General features: G+C 37.7%; 1 protein-coding gene across 1 annotated transcript; it reads left to right on the plus strand.

The window, feature by feature from the left end:
• Positions 1–944: 944 nt before the first annotated feature.
• On the plus strand, positions 945–20,180 carry ift43 (intraflagellar transport 43 homolog (Chlamydomonas)). Its single transcript, XM_083543990.1, has 9 exons — positions 945–1,089; positions 1,486–1,593; positions 8,666–8,736; positions 12,443–12,478; positions 12,964–13,010; positions 16,923–16,995; positions 19,249–19,324; positions 19,479–19,541; positions 19,864–20,180. Exons 1-9 carry the CDS (start codon positions 1,036–1,038, stop codon positions 19,972–19,974), a joined length of 639 nt encoding a protein of 212 aa, XP_083400116.1. The 5' UTR covers positions 945–1,035; the 3' UTR covers positions 19,975–20,180.
• Positions 20,181–20,520: the final 340 nt, after the last annotated feature.

Consider the following 20,520-nt stretch of genomic DNA (forward strand, 5'->3'; position numbering starts at 1 on the left):
CTTGATTTATACATGTCAAATATGAAATGCATATTTTATCAAGTGATGTTTAGGGTGAGTGTGAAATTGGAGATAGTTTTGGCATGTGATTTAATGTAGTTGTAAGTTTAGATTACTCGTAAACTGTATTAACTCAAAGTTTGAAGAAAAAAAAATAGTACATGGTATTTGGTCACATAGGGAACAGAAAAAGTGGAATGAACGATATTCCGGTACCAGATTGGAAAATTCAAACAGTTTAGTAATAATGCCAACCATCCATCCATCCATTCATCCATCCATCTATCTATCTATCTATCTATCTATCTATCTATCTATCTATCTATCTATCTATCTATCTATCTATCTATCTATCTATCTATCTGTCTGTCTGTCTGTCTGTCTGTCTGTCTGTCTGTCTGTCTGTCTGTATGTCTGTCTGTCTGTCTGTCAGCCAAATCCTTACACTTGCCTATTTTTTCTGCTTCTAACACATCAACTTTGAGGACAAAATGTTCACTTAATGTTCGCTGCCTAATAAACCTCACCCATAACAGGTGCCATGATAAAGAGATAATCAGTGTTATTCACTTCACCGGGCATAAGGTTATAGTGTCACAATGTTAAGCCTGATCGGTTCTGACATATAGTACATTCAACATTTCATGTGAAATATTTATGTTAACAGGATGTAGTTATTAAAGAAAAAAATATTAAAATATAGTGAACATTGTTATTATATAGCTACTGTAAAAGACATGAAAAAGCTTTTGGACAATAAGTCAGAAAACAAATTATGCTTGATTCTTTTTTCTTTTCTTAAAAAAACTAAACAAAAAATCAATAGAAACTAAATCCTGAATCAAATGTATATTCCTATTTAAATAGCACTAGGAGTACTCGCAACACTAGACCTTCTTCTAGGATTTAATTGCGCAATTGTGTCTCCATGGAGACGGTTGCTATGCGACGCGTCCTCATCTGCAGGAAGTCAAATTCCAGAGAGGAGGAGCAACGGTAGTCTTGTACAGACGCTGTTTTCCTACTATAAAAAAAATGGACGACTCGTTGCAAATCGGTGATAATGGCTTTAACGGATTTGCAAAAAGTGTAAGTTGCGTTTATAAAACAGTTGTGGAGTGAATACACATAACGAAGTTATCGCGCGCTGTTTTAATTAAAATGTTTGAACCGGAAGTCAGTTATCCAATAAGCTTAGCTAGCCTACGGAGGAGCTAAGGGTGCATTTAGAACGCTAGATTAGCTCACATGCTCTTGCTAGCTAGCAAACATTCTCTAGTTTTAGGCAAACTGTGTTATATTATATATTTTGTCATTTTTTAAACGCAACAAGATAGCGAGCTAACTGTTTGCACGGGTTTAACTGAAGCGTCAGGTTGCCTTAGTAACAGAAAATGGTCGCTGGCGAAGAGACCGGAAATGATCTTCTGTTCTCAACAAAATCATTGAATCAGTTTCGAGTTTATTTCCGAATTCTTTCATCAGACGGCAAAAAGTGGCAGAAGAGCTCGTCAAGCTGCTGATCAGGCGTCTGGAGAAGAGTCGCGACCCGGCAGGAAGTCATCCTCCTCCGGCATGTCAGCACCTGGAGAGGTGAGTCCTGAGATTTAACCTCTGTGCGAGCATCTGATCAACATTTTCCATTTGCATTACATTTATCATTACAAGCCCTAACAATGAAAGTGTATCTGCTCTTGCAACTCTGCACCGAGGAGGAGAAGGAGGAGGAGGAGGACACGGTACAGTAACACGCATTGCTCTACTTCTGTAGTGCTCAGTTGTGTACTTTCTTCCGTAATTTTATACCATGTGGTAATATTTATTGGTCTTTATTGAATTAAAAGGTCTTACATCAACATCAATGACTTTAAAATAACTTGGTATAAAGTTACAGTGCTTGTGTTGCAGGCTGGGGGTTCTCAAATCTTCAATAGAAACTTTTAGCTGAAGAAAACCCCACCCTTAGGCCCATTCTGTACAGATTTTTTTATTTTTGCAAATAGTTAAAAAAAGAAAAATAATTATGAACATCATATCATCGTGTACAGTTATATTTGTACACTAATATCCCGGCTATTTAATTGCACCAGAGAGGCTTTTTTTTATTTCTGAATGGTCCACCCACAAAAAAAACATTGCTTAATTAATTTGTCAGTATTCAGTTCAATTGAGTTCATGGTTTAACCATGGACATTGTCTCAAAGCAGCATTACAAAGATAAAGCATTTATAAAAAAAAAATGAATGTACACCTTTTTCCTTATAATTGATTTTTATAAACGTTTATCCCTAATGACTGAGCCATTGGAGACTAGGAAAAATCTGAGATGGCTTGAGGAAGAAACCTTGAGAGGAACCACATGCAAATGGTAACCCATCCTTATTTGGGTGGCACTGAATGTCCATCTATTACAGTTCCATCATTAAGATGTGCAGTGATAGGCGATTAAATGCAACTCGTGGTCCTGAGCCATTATAGTAGACAGTTGATATTCATTTCAGTCCAAATCCATTGTCAAAGTTTGTGAGTTGCTCAGTTATTTAATGGAGTATGTTTATGTGAAACCATCCTTAGTTGCACATAGTGGTCTCCATTTGAAGAGAACTCCATCTATTGTTATGGCATCAGGATCAGAGGTGGCAAAAGTACACACATCTTTCCTCAACTAGAAGTAGAGATACTTATGTTTTAAAAGACTCTGGTAATCTACTGACTACATTGTTTTACTCAAGTTAAAGTAAGAAGTTTGGGCTCTGGCATGTACATGTACTTAAGTAAAAAGAAGACATTACTGTTACCTGTATTAGTGTAATGCTGATACCTGGACCTCACATCATATTAATATACAGATATAAAAGAATTTCAAATTTTATTACATTAATGAACCATATAGAGCACAAGCAGAGAAAAGATGATGATGATCAGGTGATCAGGAATGTCTTTGTTCTCAGTCATGTTTACATCGCTGACTCCCTCTGTCTCATCTACATTAGCCCCAAACTTCTGCCTTGCTTGTTGTTAGATTTGTGTCAAAAAAATTTAATGGGAGAAAGTAATAAATTGTCAGAAAAATAAATAGTGAAGTAATGATACCAAAAAAATTTAAGTACAGTAACAAAGTATTTGTTCTTCATTACTTTCATTCTTTGATCCGGATGAATCAGGCAGATCCGAAGAGAGGGAAGGGGCACTGGTCACTGGTACCTTAGGAGCATGTTTAACTTGACAGGGAAAGAGAAATAAGGATTGTTAAGCATTCTCAGTAGACAAATGCTGACCTTTTTTGGAGGCATAATAACTCTAACAATTGTAACTTTTTGTTTCATTTACATTCATGGCATTTGGCAGAAGCTCTTATCATTTATAGAACTGACTAGTTGAGAGTTAAAGGTCTTGTCCATGCACCCATCAGTCACAGCATGGCGGTGTTGGAATCTGAACTCAACTTTTGGATCAGAAGTCCAATATTTTAACCATTGAGCCACCAACTCCCCCTGGTTTTCACCTCTATCATAAAATTAGAAAGCTGCATACCTCTGGGGGGTGCTTAAAGAGGGTACTGATAGAGGTACCAGTGACCAGGTACCAGTGACCAACGTTCCTGACCCTTCCCTCTCTTCGGGCCCGCGATTCATTCTGTGCAGCTGAGGATGGTTTCACATCAACAGCCCAACGATCCATGAAATTACTGAGCAACTCAGGAAATTTGAGGATGGATTTAGACTGTAATTAATATCAACAGTCTACTACAATGTCTCAGAACCACAGGTTCTTCACACGGTAACAATGAGGGAACTGTAATGAAGACATTCGGTGCCACCCAGATTAATAGGCTCCCCTTTTTGAGCCTGGTTCCTCTCAAGGTTTCTGCCATTTCAGGGAGTTTTTCTGTGCCACAGTCACCACAGTCTTGCTTTGAAACCCTAGAAAATGGCTTTAGGCTGGAAGTATTCAGATCACATCTATCGCCACAGTGTGAATGAATGTGCATATTTTTTTAGATCACTATGGAAACACTGTATACTAAGTGTTATTTAGGTTGTGAATCATAAAAATCAAATGCATATGGCTTTTAAACAATATGCACAACTTTTGGCCACTTTATTAGAAACACCATAATACAACAACTACTATTGATACTACTATTACTACTACTACTAATGCCTTTAACACTGACATATGGTGCCTTTAACTCTCATGGACACTTGTTTTCCACTTGCCCACCTGACACAAAGAAAACACTACCATGCCAGCACAATGCCAGTGTTCAAGATGAAAATGATCCACCACCCAAATAAACTCTGTGTTGAGGTGGTTTTATGGTGAACTCTTTCCACTAGTGTTCTGGGTAGAGGTGAGCTAAATAGAATGTGTATAGAAACAGATGGGTTTGGAGGTATATATATTTAAGTGATAATAAATGCAAATACCAGGGGGCAGTAAAGTCAAAACTGAGTGCATATGCTAACATCTTAATTACTGCATTATGCCTAATTTGATGCCACAGAGATGAATACTGGTATGTGTCTACAGAGATCTTTGCTTCTGCTGTGTGCTTTTTCTAATATTATTCTAAAATCATGTATCTTTGTAGCTCCTTTGTAGCAGGCTTGCATCAGCTCATTGGTATCTAGAGTATGAAGGTTTTGGTTTGTCCCCATTAGTAATAAGAGCTCTACATGGCCTGGCTTTTCTCCACTAGGAATTCCAGAAGATTTTTTTCCCCCTTCTGTAAACTTCCTAAATAAGTCTAAGTTTCCTGATGCAAAAACATGATTCTCGCGCCCTCGACGACCTTCCTTCTGGATAAAATAAATTTTTAGGGTTCTTGTGTGACTGCTGGGCCAGTTGTGGGTCACTCTGCTATTCTAAAAATATATTCTCTATTAAGTATATACCATTTTTAACATCCATGAGGCATTCTGGCAGAACAGGCATCAGGACAGGCAGTGGTAGACCTACTGTATATTCTCACATAAATCTATGGATAGCACATTATCTGATGCAAGCTTATGTTCGGATGAGGTTATTTGTCACTTGAGGAAACGCACGTTATATATGACAATAAAGACTAATTATGGTGGTCTGACTCGCATTGCATGAAACTGATGCGCTTCCTTTTTAACCAGCATTTCAAGTTCATGTGGGTTTATTTTATTTGCCACCTCTATTTTCTTTACTGCCATGCAAAATGAAGCGTAAACATCACAGAACTCAGGGCTAACTCACATTTCCACTGTCTTTGTACATAATAATCTATAATCACCATCTACAATGACGTCATGGCTGTGCAATTTTCAGTCGAATTGCAAGTACCTATTAGAAAATGGCATGGTGGAGCTCCTTAGCTACAGGGTCTTTGATTGCATCCTGAACTTGGGATCCAGTCAAAGACCCTGTACGAAACTTCTGTCTGTACAGAAGTTTCACTGGTGTATGCATTAGTTTCCTCTGGATACTCATGTTTTTCCCTATCTCCCAAACAATATTGGACTGGCAGCTTTTTTAAGTGCTTTTCGATTGAGATGGACTGATATTCTGTTTAGAGTGACTTCCCACTGTCCCTGAGATAGACCCTAGATTAATCGCACCCCTTGACCAGGATATATAAATTCTGAAAGATAAAAAAACCTGTCCACATGTAGTTTATTCTCACATTATGTTTTTAAATATGTGCTATTAGTCATATAGAAATGATAATTATAAATAACAAATTGTGTAACATCTAAAGGAACATGAGATAATCATAGGCTTTAGTGGCCTTCGTTATATTCAAGGACATTAGAAGCTGCTGATCTTTAGCAGCCTTGCATGCTTCTGATTTATTCTCAGAGTGGTGGTTTCTGAAATCCCTCCACCTCCGGTAGAGCAGCCAGGCTTTTCAATGCTTTGTGAATTTCCCAAAAGCATTGTGGCAACTTTTGGAATGTTAGGACATTAGCTACAGCTATATCCCAGGAAGCAAAACAAGATCATGTGAAATTATCTCATCAGCAGTACTGTAAAATGATTTTATTGTTTATATTGTTTATATATAAACCATTTATAAGTCAAGGATTACCACGATTACCAGCATCACTGAATGCCAGCCTAAATAAAACACATTACGTAGGTTTGGTATTATATAATTAAAGTAGCTCTAGGGCTATAAATTAATTTCCTGAGTGGAAAGTATTCAGAAAGCCTAGAGACATTGATAAACAGACTGCTGTCATTATTTTATCTGACCTTATTTTTCCCACAATCCACTTTTTCCCATATGCCATAAAATGACCTTTTCCATTTAAATGGGACAGCCAACTGCTTTTGTTCCTCCCATTTTCTGTCTTTATATCCGGCTATTCAGCTTTACATAGCTGTGGTGAACGAGCTCACTAATGGCAGATTATTTATTTCATTTTAAGCTAAAGACATTCCTTCAGGACGTTGTGTCATTTGCCGACCCAATTTGGTAATGTGAAATGCTGTGGGTTTTTCAGACCCATTTGTTGCCCACCCACCCTCATTGCACTGCTCCATCATACAAAAGTTCCTCTGTTTTTTTTCCCTGTTTGACTTCTATGATCTTAATCCAATTGACTATTTAGAGAATGAAAGAATGAGAATGAGTGAGCAAAAGGCTGTTTTTTTTCTGAAGTTCTGTTCACTCATTCCTAGCATTCAGCATTCTCAGCGGTCCTGTGTCCAGTTCCCACAGTCTTTCATTCTTTCTTTTGCTCGGCCTCCTTCATCGGCTCTTAACTCCAGATAAGAATGCATCTGTTATCACCGGAAACCCAACACACGTACAGTAGAGCTGATTAGAATATCAGGGAGCATCATTGATACAACATGTTAATTACATTTTTCAGATGTTCAAAATAAAAGCAATAATAAAGTAATACACCTCAAACATGTATGAATACATTTTTGTTTTTAAAAAATACACGTTTTTCTGTTATCAGCTGTAACTAAGCACTTTCTCTCAAAGTTCAGTCTGAAAAAAAATACAGCTTGTCATGTTACAGAACATCCTAACTAGAGGTCACAGATTCAAGGGCCTATTCATAAAATCCATACCCATAGTTTTTCAGGGTTGCATAACACAGTAAGAGAGTGGCCTCTAGAGGCGAATCACTGCCACCACGTGCTGTTTATTTAAAGTGTGTCTTTTTTATTAATTTTAGATGCAACTGTTTCATGGTTTAGAGACAGTGGCATTGATAGACAGGATTAGAAATGAGTTTATTAGAGGGACAGTGCATGTAGGACGTTTTGTAGACAAGGCAAAGAAAGGCGAGATTGAGATGGTTTGAACATGTGCAGAGAAGGGACATGGGGTATATCGGTAGGAGGATGCTGAGGATAAAGCACTTGCCTTCTGGGCCCCAACTGCTTTCAAAACTCTGCATAAAAGCTCACATTCGGGCCGTTCAGATTTGAGAATTCTTTAAGGCTGTGGAATCACTGTAATTAGTTTTCCATATTCTGGGTCATTATGCTGATTTTTGCCTTATACGGTCATATTTTTTTTTCAACAACTAAAACGTTTAAAAAAGCATCAGATTAGACGTTCAAATATATTTTGTTCAGTCATAGTGTGGCATATTTTGCATCAGATGTGTTTTTTTTTTGTTTTTGTTTTTGAATACAGATAGCTTTGTAATTCCATTAGTGGTAAGAGTATCAATAAATCTAATTGTTCATAAATCAGCTATGAAAATAAATATAATGGTGGTTCATAAATTATCGGACTTTGGCTTATGCTAATTTGTGATATTCATATGCACCAGGTTTGTGAAATATTTCCTGATGTCCTTGTCTGGAAGTCAAAAAACATCCTAGTTTTTCTTTTTTTTTTTTTTTTTTAATGACTTCATTAAATGCAGAAAGCTTCCCAATCCTGCAAGCAAGCTGAAGCATTGCTATAAACAACAATAGAATCTCTGAGCGCTAATGCATCTGAGCGCTAATGCTTTAGTGAATCATACACAAACTCAATCAGGGTATGTTACGAGTATACATTAATAGAAAGAAGTAGATTGTATTGGATATTTTTTTGGTTATTGTTCCCTGTTGTTTGTAATTGAAATGACTTGATGTCAGGTTGAGTGGTTTATGATTGACATTAGTCTGGGATGTCAGAAGAACAAAGCGGTATTGCTTGCACCAAGAGGCAGATGAGTCAAATCTTTTCCTTAAATTCATAGCAGTGTTCTGACAGACATCCATCTTAGTGTTTATGGATGAGGATTTATAAAACCAATGTGGAAAAATGTTGAGCATCAGTGTGAAAATGGTGTTCATTTAAAACAATATTTGTATTCCTATATAGGTGTTTTATTATTATTCTAACATTATAGATTTGGCAGTGCAAAACCCATGGGACATGAGAGAAGATTCACAGGGAGTGTCTGCATAGTTTAGTTAATCTTGAGCTTTAATCTAAGAACACCGTATTCAGCCAAAGAATGTGTGTCTTCCAGGTGTCTTAGATTACAGGTTAGTGAGTTAGTGAGCTCTAAACTCTGTAAAGCAGCAGACCCACTGGCCTGGTTAATATATAAATGTATTTGAAACACATGTATGATTGATCCTTTATTAACACTGAGTAAAGTGCATGTCCATTGTTCTAGCATGTTTAAAGTTTTATTTACAGCGTACTAATTTGATTGTTATTTGCTAGGGACCTCCACCTAAGCCACCTCGCAGACAGGGAGGTTGGGCTGAAGAGTCCACCGGGACCGGGTCTGCCAAGTGAGTTCACACAAATCTCTAACACAAATCTCTGGCCTATTTGTGAAAGATGTGACAGTCCAATCACTGAATGAGCGAGTAGCTTAAATTTACTTCTGTGGTGAAAAAAATACATTGCTGCTTATCCACATCTGGGGCAGGGATTTTGGAGTGGATAATACAGAGTGATAAACATTGACTGATACTTGAATGTGAATACTTATGCACACACACACACGTATTTTTATTGCTGTCTTTAAAGGAAATGAAATGAAATGAAACGAACATAAATATAATCTCTAATCCTCAGCTGTAACCAAAAACCTGACGAAATGGTTACATTTATTATCAGTCTAACCCAAAGTATAGTCCAACCCTTTCTGTCTGGAGCTAAGTATACAAGCATACACATACACGATCACATCAACAAAGTAGGCATCCTAGACAAAACATTGGATTTTTGACACAGTCCTTTCAGGAAAGAATGTCTTGAATTTTATGCCTGTCTTCTGCTGACTAGATGCACAATTCAACTAGCATTTTTGCTGTTGTTGTTGCTGTTGCAAACAACAACATACAACATACAAACCACGAGTACGACAGAGTTTTGACACATGGGATTCGGCCCTGTGCACTTTCATATGAGGGGTGTGTGTGTGTGTGTGTGTGTGTGTGTGTGTGTGTGTGTGTGTGTGTGTGTGTGTGTGTGTGTGTGTGTGTGTGTGTGTGTGTGTGTGTGTGTGTGTGTGTGTGTGTGTGTGTGTGTGTGTGTGTGTGTGTGTGTGTGTGTGTGTGTGTTTTGAGGCACAAAAAGAAAAACTCAGAAAAGGCCAGGTAACACACTGACCATAAACTCCAACTCCTTAATCCTAAGGAGCTTATTAGTGGTAATAGTAAAGATAAAAGTACAAATCTATGGCTTCCTCATAATCTTCTAACAATCATGACAAATAATTTAACAAGATATATTATTAACAAAAATATTTACTGGGTTTTTGGTGTCACAATAAGATTAATGTTAACGACCAAATCTGAAGACTAGGTCGTTGTATGTCCATGAAAGTGAATGTCAGACCCGGCATCATATATTCAGTTGCAAACTGGGGGCTAATTCACAAAATCATTAATTTTTTATTTATTTTTTTGTGGCTCTGTTAGATAAGTGAGTGAGTGAGTATTATTATTATTATTATTATTATTATTATTATTATGATAAATGTGTGATACATATACTTTATTATTATTAGTAGTAGGGGTTTAGCTTTTTTAATTTCTAATTAAAAAAGTTTTAATAGACAATTGCTGGTTTATTTTGCTGTTAGAAAATCTTTGAGCTTTACACTTGAAATACAGTATCCAGTTTAAGTCACTAGAGGGCAGTGTTCCCCATTTTAGAAATTGTTTAAAAATTGAGCGTTGATTGATTCCAACCATTATATTACTAATTCTTTCAGACCAACAAGACACATACCTTCCATGTTTCTTGATACATTACTTATTAAATACAATTATTGTAAAAAAGAATGTTATTTACATTGGGAGAAGCCATGGTGTATGAAGCTCATTCTGTTGTATAACTGCGCTCGGCAGTCTGTCAGCAGAAATGTGTCGTTTGTTTCAGTTGATTCAGTGCTCTGCTGCTTCACTGCTCCTCTCCTTTAAAACTAGAGATGCATAAAGTGGCACTCTGACGTGAACAAGCCAGCTAGATTGGATTCATTTGCATGGTTTTCTGAATCACTGGTCCGGGCAAGACTGAGAACCTCTACACATCTGTCTCAGGCCAGGCCAGAGTGTCATTTTGGTGCTTCTGCCTAACCTGTCTTGATTTTCTCTTTTCTGTGGGAGAGAGATAAAGGAGAGGGAAAGAGTGAATGGAGTGCTGTATAAGGTGTTAAAGCGGTTCACGATGCATTGATCCTGTGCTGTGAAACAAAGTAACTAATGGTCCCCTCTAGAGCAGGCAAGGACTTTTTTTTCTGCTCAATGTCACCCCTTGTGCTCAATCACCGCCGCCCTGCTCGCACTAATCCCACAGCAGAAATCCCAGGATTTGCAGATCTATCACTCCTAATTGACACTAACTGATCTGTCAGTTTATTGATGAACCTTTGAAGCCAGGTTGTCACAATATATTTTATCCCTAACAACTTTTTCCAGACAGTTTGACCATGTCTATTGCTTTACCTTACATGAGTCTTAATTAAGGGGTCCTATAATGTGCTTTAAATACGACTCTGCCCGGACAGGAGACACACAGAGGACAGCGGGATGAGCAGCTGCTCCCTTACCCTATAGTATAGTAAAGAGTAAAACTAGATACTAGAAATAAAACTGATTTATCAAACACTTTCCTACTGAGCACTATAATAGCAAGATAAACAATCTATTATTTAATCTTATATGAAACCTGGTCATTACAAACATACAGACAGGTGACAAACTGGTGGCTATTGTGATGTGGGAGGTATTTTAATGGGAGGGATGATTTGAGTTTGCTCCATGTCCCCATAGAGCTGAAAACATATTTTAAATGAATCTGACTGATTACTTGTATCCTCTGATAATACATCTCCATTGGTGTCTTTCAGGATGTCCCACTCCCACACATAGGGCAAGAAGACTCATTAATTAGTTTATCAAGGATAACAATTATTTAGATCAAAAGTTGTGGTCTTCACAGTCACCAGGTCACAACCCAATTTAAGATCATCACCTTCAACCCACAAAGTCCTAATTTTACTCTTTACCAACCTCTATCCACTAACTAGTTCTTCCAAATCACATAATAATTACCAGTGAGATTAGAGGGCACATGTTTAGAGCCAACACATATTTCCAATCTTAGCCTTTGCTGCATTACACGACAGCTGAACACTTTTAGAGGAAAGTGCTGACTGTATTTTTTAACATATGTGAGCTCTCAGATGTCAAACATCTGAGAGCTATTGTGCGCCTTTTTTGTGCCACTCTGTTTATCCAAATATAACAATGAGTACAGTAATTATATACCCGCAGTAATATGATTGAGCGTGAATGATTTTATCTGGTAATGTAAAATAAAACAATATACTGTGCAGATTTCTGAATGTTCAAACATCTTAGTTTATTATAGAGTCTGTATATGAGGCATATACCCTTTTTTTTTTTTTTTTTAAGATTTGTTTTCAGAAATGAATTCGATAAAAGTAATTTTGGATTGTGGAGTTTATGGATAAAAGCCCCTGTATTTCCTACCCAGCAGGGGGCACTAAACGCTAAGAGAACCCTTTCTGTTTCTGTTGTACCTGATTAATCAGAATCAACACTGATTTGCTTTATCTGCTTAATCAACGCATGGTGCCCTGAGTGGGCTTTTGCTCTGGTCAGTGTCTTGTCTTAAAAAGCAGAGGGCAAATCTAAGTGTGGCAAAAGCTACTTCTTTTTAATTCCATTACTGGTCTGTGATGGAGATCTAGATCTTCTTCTTTATCTAGTTTATCTCGTACGTACTTATTAAGATTGTTACAGTTAATCAAGTTGTTAAATTATAGAAGGGTAATAATAGGAAAAATTATGCTGTTTGTTTAATAAGGGCTGAAACACTTCTATCCACAAATGTATCCACTTAATCATTAGTGCTGTGATGATTAAGGACAAAAAACCCCACATTCAATAAGAAAGTATTGTGCAAGTGAAAAACGTGTTGTTGATTATTTTAACCTTTTCTTTGTTTTCTTCTTTAAAGAGCTGGAAGACGACAAGGTGCTGAGGAGGTCGAGGAGTAAGTTCATACTTTTCCCTTTATTTTCATTCATGTTTTATTACTGCTCCATATTGCTGATTAAAAAAATAAAAGCATTTCTTAAAAAAAAAAAGAAAAAAAAGAAAAAGGAACAGTAGAGTAGACCTCTTGTTTACACTTGCTGCTATAAAAAAGGAAATTGCCATTGCTTGGAAATTGTCCTTGGTTGCAACTAATCCTGGCATTCCAAGAACAATCACTTAGCCTGATTAAAAGACATCATGGTGGAGTTCTCATCACTTTACCCGAGCTTGGGGAGGAGGAGGTTTGCAAGACATTTGTCTTTTTTGAATTCTTGCACCACTTTGCCTGTGCCTGCAAGCCATGTAGGACATAATTACAGCAGGAGAGATTAGCGCAGAAATTTCACCGCTAAGTAACAAGATGTTTTTCTTTGGTGATTAACAATTCCATAGCCTTTGCTCTAACAGACACCTGTTATTGTTGGTGTTGTTTTTGAATAGCCGCCGGTTAAGACCCCAGACCCCCAAGGGCTCGGATGATGAAAGCGGTGAGTATTCCTGTAGTTCTGCTAGTGACAGAGCTCAACTCTTTATACACAGAGTTTTTGTTACAGAGTTCACATATACTCCATGGGTATGATTACAGAAGCCTAAGAATAACCTTTGATTGATCTCAGCAGTGCATCTGTCCAAATACATAACATGGGTTCATTGATAATGAACTGTGAATGTGTGCTATAACATCATTTATGTGCCAAGACGATGGCAGCTTCATATATTTATATGCCAGACTATGCAAAGAATAAAACACAGTGGTGTGCACTGTTGTAGGAAAATAATCAGTGATGGAGTGGTACGATGCAGTCAAATGTGACTCATCCCAAAGTTGATCAGGCTCCTATAACCACATGTCCTGAAATGTTTTATTCTCTAATACTAAGCCATTTTTCAACAATTACATTTGTTAATATTATTAAGCAAAATGTGCGCATTATTCAAAGGTTGATGTCAGTGGCAGGTACCTGATCTTTATAACAAGATTTTGGAGTTATACCCACACCTCAAGGGGAAGGGTGGGAATTTTCCATGCCTAGAACCGTACAGGTCATAACTTGAGTGGCAGCACTCATGCATGTGTTCACTCACACTAGTCCCTGCCTGAAGTGTCTTCCACTGGGAGCATGGCTTCCACGCACCCTGGAGCACTCGAGGTCCACTACACAAGTAATGTCAGAACTTTCAGCAAAGCACAGCCTGGAATAATTGTTCCAATTTTTCTACCAAGCAGCAGGGGAAATAAGGGCTGAAATTGCCAAAAGTAAAGAGGAGGGGGTGAAGAACAGTGCCACTGGTTGCATAGGTTCAGAAGGCAGCGCTCCTACGATTCCAATGCTGAAGGTTTTAAATTCTATAATTATTAAATGTTTACTTCAGTTATGGAATTAATGTTTGTTTTGTTAGTGAAATTTTGTATTTTTTTTGTCATCATGCAAGTATTAAACTTTTCAAGCCATCATGTTCTAATGCAATTAATAATAATAATAACAACTTAATTCTTTTATTATTTGAAAATGTTTAATGTAATGTTTATGACCTACTCACTTTAACTTGAAAAAAATTAACATCATAACCAGAATTCTTTGGTATAAATTACTGTAGTTCTGTTACATTCCAAAACATACCAACCGGCTCTGTTTAATATGCAACATTACACTTACAAAATTAAATACACAAATGTTGGATGGGATAAAGTAAAGGAAATTTGAATAGATCGAGAAATCCAAAATCACAGTAAATGAAACATAAAGAATACAGAATTGTAAAAAGAGATTTAAGGAACCGAAAGAAATTCTAATATAACAAGTCTAAATATTTGATTGAAGTTAAACAGATGTGTACTGACATCTGCTTTCTCACCTGCAATGTTAACGTTGAAATATGCACTGAACAGTAATCTCTGTGTAGATCTCTTCAACTAGTGCAAATCTGACTACAGGCTGTAGTGTAACTGTATCAGTAGTCATATCATTTTATCATTATGGCTATTGTTTTGAGTTTGCTTTCGAAGCAGTTAACAAGACTGTCTAATATATAATATCAGTTTCTCTCGTCCATGACTGAGAGACATCAGGGATGCTGAGAAACCCTGCTGCTTTTAGGAAATAGAGCTTAGATAATGATTACCTTGTGAATGGCGAATGCCATTGGCTGGGTTTACTGGGCTCTAAAAGCAGCTTCATGCCTAGGCCGGATGTGTGTGTGTGTGTGTGTGTGTGTATAGGCATGAATATAAAATAGTATTTGCAGTCTTACTGTTCCAATTACTCTACTCGCACTGTATTTTATCTGAGTAAATAACCTTGGTGGGCCTATTGGATAGGAGGTAAACAAATCTTAAATGCTGGGAGGTGCAGCCTTGGTTTTTGATGGAGTCGTCATATTAGCTTGTATTCAGCGACCCCTACTTCTCCCTTGACCTCTCATAATAGGCTGCATTGGAACCTCATTTAAAAACGTTGTTTTGCTTTGGCCACTTAATCATGGCGTTTGCATACACAGAGCTAAGCCCTCCATGTTTCACATTGAACTCTCATAGAATTGTGTTGATAGTGCATTATTCGCCGAGATGAGGGGAGGGTTGGGGGGAAAAAAAGCCCGGAATCTATTTGCGAAGAGCTGGACATAAAGGCTTTTTGATGTCACTGCGCTAAGACCATTAAATTTGATTGGGGGTCCAGGGGGGACAGATTCTGCTGAACGCACTGCTTTGGCAATGAGAGGACAAAGTGTCACCCAGGACCTCATGAATATGAAGCAGCACTCAGTGCGTGCCCGCATTTATTTGGATATCAGAAACACAGATGAATCTTGTCAGTGACTAAACGAGGCTGGCATTTTTAATTAGATTTAATTAAAAATAAAAGAAAAGCAAGAAGTTATCAATGGAGGCATAAGAGGGCTTGTTATCAGAGTCAGGGTGATGGAATTTAACAGGAGTTGCATGGTGTGTTGCTCCGACCGTAGCCGTACAGTCAAATAATTCCCCAGAGTGTGTCTTGGTTGTTTGAAGGTGGTCAAAAATAACTGTCTAATAGTTATATTGACGTTGATTACAGAGATCTGTGGTGTCTGTGCTGTAAAAATAAAAAATAATTATTTCAATTTGCATTTTTGTTTAAAAATCTGTGAAGGATAATAAATAGAAAAAAAACTTTTTATTTTTTTAGATCCTGTGTATTACTTTCATATGTTTTTAGCCATGTGATAAATGAGTCTCTTTTGATGAGAAAGCAGAGGTGCAACAGAGCATCACCTTTTCCCAAAAGACAGATTAATTTTCATTTTATACATGTTATGTCAACGCTAAGTATAAGTTCTTATCTAAAAAATATGCAAACAGTAAAAGTTTCCATTAATCAGAGGTTATAATATATTAAATGAGCACATGAGCTGTACCATATCCTCTTCTCCTTTGGTTTATGACACTCCTCACTCCCCTCACACTTCCTCACTCTACTGAAAGTCCGTCCAAAAGGGTGGGTGTGTGTGTGTTAGGGGGCTGTGAAAGTTTGCCCTGTCCTTCTTTGGGAGCAACGCCATGCTCTGTCCTGTTGAGTTTTGCCAATTAAAGTGGGTTCCCACTGTTTTGAGCGGCGGGCAGGCAGCTCCTGGCACTGCGGCTCCTGCCAGGGCGCGCCGTGACTTCCGACCCCACACAGATGGGCACACCTGGAGCCTAGCCCATACCGATCGGGCACACAGGTCACCCACTCCAGCCCGAAGGGTCCGTAGGGTAGCCACTAGTGACAGGGCCCAAATGCTGGGGTAGTGGGGGGTAAGGTGGGGTGTGTATGTGGTGTGGGGGGGGTTCATAGAGGGTAAGGGGGAGGCACTTTTCAGGGAGCCCCTGGCCAGCTCTCTGCCTCGCAGCAGGAAGAGATGCCGCCTTGCTCACTGAATATTCATGTCCGCCTGGTCACTGTGACAGGGGGCAGTGAGAAAGAGGATATTATAGGGAGCAGGAGAGTGCAGGAGAGATGGAGGAGTCGAAGGGAAAGAAGAAGCAGGCGAGGGAGGGTGGGAATCAAATGCCAGTTCACACGCAATATAAACAAAAATTAACAGAGGAGACAGACGGCATCTGTGAAGCCTTATGATTCAAGGGATGTGAGATATGTTGCAGCTTTCAGTAACACCCAGCAGTAGCAAGCAGCATATGGCTAGGCTTGTTCCAAGGGCTTCAGTGTTTTTTTTGTTTTTTTTTCTTTTTCTCTTTAAAAAAGTTTGCAGTGTTCGTGGTCACTTCGAATCATCACAAATCACTACCTTTACTTCTTACCTGTTTTCAATCCCTAACCTGGGCCACATGTGTTTTCTATTCTCAATTATTACTAATTGAATAGCAACGTCCACCGATAAAACACACCTGGTATGTTAATGTTGATGTGTGTTTTTCTTAGATATCCCTGTGATTCCTGATCTGGATGAAGTGCAGGAAGAGGACCTCACCATGCAAGTGGCTGCACCACCAAGGTACATTTAAATTCCAGAGCCGCAATAAAAAGACAAATGAATGTGTTGACTGTAATTTCATCCACACTGTAGATTTGTATGCTGGTTTAGAGCTGTGACATTATTTTTGGCCAGTTGTCTGATATAAAGCTTGACCATGATGCAATTATAACTAGGTCACAAATGAACAAATGTCATGTGCCTTTGACAATTAATGTGTTGACTGTTAATACAGGAACTAAGACAGAGCCCCATGAGTTATTAATCCCTCATGCAGACATCTCATATGAACAAAACTCAGGTCCTAATTGTAAAAGGATTTGGCATCCAGAGAAGCTTTTTAAAGTGAGTCTATTCTCACAGGAGTCTCACAGTGAGAGACAACATTTATTCATTTATTCTCTTTTCAGACAAACAGCAGGGTAGTATTGAATACCTTTGTGTGGTTTTTTTTTTTGTTTTTATTATTATTGTTAAATGAATTTTTCTACCAGTATTGTTCAATAATGTTATTGCTCAGAAATCATGCAACAGATTTTAACAGTAAAAAAGTATGAAAACATTGGACAATTGAACTTTAATATTGACTTGCATTAATAAGTACTGCATGAAATTAATGTACTGCACATTATCTCCATTGTTATTATAAGGCCATTTATGTTGTCTCAGAATTTTTCACAAAACGATATGCTTCTTATTTCCTCACTGCACTATTGCATTGCCGTTTGTTCTTTGTCCAAGTAACACAATTGATCCACACATAGTTTAATAAATTATACTTATTAAATAGGTCTGGGAAATCTGAACGTCTGGAATTTATAGGTATTTAGTTAAAGGCCTGGAAAAGTATAATAAGAAAAGAAATTGGAAGAATTTAAATCTGTTTAAGGTCACTAAAGTTGACTAGATCTATTGTCTTTCTGTATTTAGATGTTTATTAGTCTGGTCCTTGTGCAACCCTGCACATTTGCCATTATTCCTGTTTCTAACTCACCCAATTCTTTATGTTATTTGTATATCATATTCTTATATTACTATTAATACAAGTGCTACTGGTTTAATTTAAAGTAATGATCTTTAAACAGGATTTTTCTCGCAGGATTTCTTACAAAACTAATAGGACAAAGAAGAACTAAGACTATATAACTAAAGCAATCAGAGTGCCATGCCACATGTTTGGGGCCCATCAGACTGATGTGGTATATGGATGTGGGTGCCCTTTCCCCCTTTTACCTCTCTCTGTGTGCTGTGTGTGAGATAATATCCACATTGAACTCATCGTGAGGGCAATGTAGCATGTAATGTGGCTTAAGTAGAACTGGCATGCATTGCTAGGCCCTGGCTACTTTTATAGACTCACTTTTAGTTTAATACACAAATTGCAGATAAGCAGCAGGCTTTTCATTTAGAAACAGACTTCTACGTGTCTTTAGTTTTAATGTTCTGTGTCCCAGTACTTCATACTGTTCATGGTGCTTTTGTTTTGTTTTGCTCTCTGGTTCACTGTCACTGTGCAGTATGTGGTGTAATATCGAAATTATTCTGCAAATACATTCTTATATCTTCTTATATATTGTTATCATACCACAGCATTGTTAAGGTTTTGATTGGACAAAAGGTATCGATACATTTTCTATGACAGTAAATCAAGACATGATTGTCATAATTGTCTGTGTAGTTCTAGAGTAGTAGATTATGTCGTTTTTTAGAGTGACCGGTCATTCATAGGGCAGATTTTCCAAACAGTCTAAGGCTCATGAAATAGATGTTTTAAAAATGATTTGCAGTTATTTAACAAAGTAAATGTAGGTATAATCATTGATATGAGGAACTTTTTTGGAAGACATTTATTTACATTTACAGAAGGAGTCTCTAGTGTCAGTGCTTTGTAAGTGTTTTATTATACAGGCTTTGGCTTTCCTGGGTTCTTCGAAAATGGACAATCTGCCAATTATATCATTACATGAAACTGTTGGTGTGCTCAGAGATTTCTTAATAAATTCAAACTCTTTTTGTCAAACTGGTCTGGCATTAAAGCAATTAAATGCATTTGAATGGGCAGTAAAATAACAAATGTATCATTTATTTTGTCATTGATTTATTCCTTTTAACAGCATTTTCCATGATCTTTTAGTCCTTTCTTATTAGTGCTGAAACTGCTGGCTGCCATTATATATATATATATTTTGACACTTCTTATTGCTTTAACAATATCAAATTAAATATAATGTAACAAAAATGTTATAATTAGTTGAAGTCCTCTTATTTCCTTAGTATCCAGGTAAACCGAGTGATGACCTACAGGGATCTGGACAATGATCTTATGAAGTATTCAGCATTTCAGACACTGGTGAGACCCAATTCCTTCACTCAAACTGATATTCTGCTGAGAATGAACAAAATAGCATTTGTAAAGTATTTATTTTTATGAACTCTTTCATTCTATCCATGTGTCCTATGTATGGCTGATTTTTGGTTAATGCATACCATGTGTTTTTGTCCAGGATGGCGAGATTGACCTGAAACTCCTCACTAAGGTCTTAGCACCAGAACAGGAGGTGAGAGAGGTGAGTATAGTTTTAGAGAAAGGCAACCTTTTTTACTCCAGGGTTGACCAGCTGCTTCTGGGCCACCAAAGGGGGCATGCTGTGCCTCTGAGGAACACAAGATTTATGAAACATTTACTTTCACTCTCCATAAGCAGCTTTCTCAGTCTCTGTTTTGTGTTTTATGATCGCCTCACTCGTTCCTTCTACTTGCTCCTGGCCTCGTGTCGTTCTTGTGCTCATGTCCTTTCTCTGGCTCTTTATCTTATTCTTCCCTATCCATTTCATGTCCTTCTCTCCATTACTCCTGGCTTTCTCTTTACCTCTCATGCTCTCTGTGCAGGAGGATGTTGGCTGGGACTGGGATCATCTATTTACAGAGGTGTCCTCCGAGCTGCAGACGGAATGGGATCAAGGAGAGAGAGAAGAGCAGTCTCCTCTTCCTGTGGCCTGAGGATAGATAACTTTCAGAGAAAGGCCACTGCATTACTCACTAGGGGGGGCTCATATTCTGCTCTGCCTAAGTTACACCTGAATATATGTATGTATTATAATATTGTTCATATTGAATATTTTTTTAACCTGAGGAATTGTTCTAGTGGCATGTTCTGTATGTTTGACATTTTGAAATTAAACTCAACCCTGAATAAAAACGCTTCACTTGTGTTCTTCTGAATTCATTCAGTCATCACAAGACCTTTCGTGTCAGTCATATTATTTGGAGAGTTTGTGGAATCACGTCCAAGGTTAATGAGCAGGTAAGCTGAAATCCAGTTAATTGGTTTAAAATGAACTTTACACATCAGAGCGACACAACCTTATCATTATTGACTGCACCATTGACTCTTTCTGTCTGCTCTTGGCCAAAGCATCCATTTTCTGCACAATTATCTCAGCCACATTGAGCTAGGATCTTATTGACATCATTGGGATTAACATAATTAAATGTTTGTATTAGGTCTGTAAATCACACTCTAATTATGAAAGGTTAAAGGATTAC

Source organism: Silurus aristotelis, assembly GCF_946808225.1.
Source record: "Silurus aristotelis genome assembly, chromosome: 6".
In the NCBI taxonomy this organism is placed as follows: Eukaryota; Metazoa; Chordata; class Actinopteri; order Siluriformes; family Siluridae; genus Silurus; species Silurus aristotelis.

Bases quoted from the DNA above. Each gene is read 5' to 3' on its own strand.
- ift43 (XM_083543990.1), top strand. From the start codon at position 1,036: ATGGACGACTCGTTGCAAATCGGTGATAATGGCTTTAACGGATTTGCA. The intron at 8,737-12,442 runs GTGAGTTCACAC...TCTTCTTTAAAG, and splicing joins ACCGGGACCGGGTCTGCCAA to AGCTGGAAGACGACAAGGTG. The intron at 13,011-16,922 runs GTGAGTATTCCT...TGTTTTTCTTAG, and splicing joins GGGCTCGGATGATGAAAGCG to ATATCCCTGTGATTCCTGAT.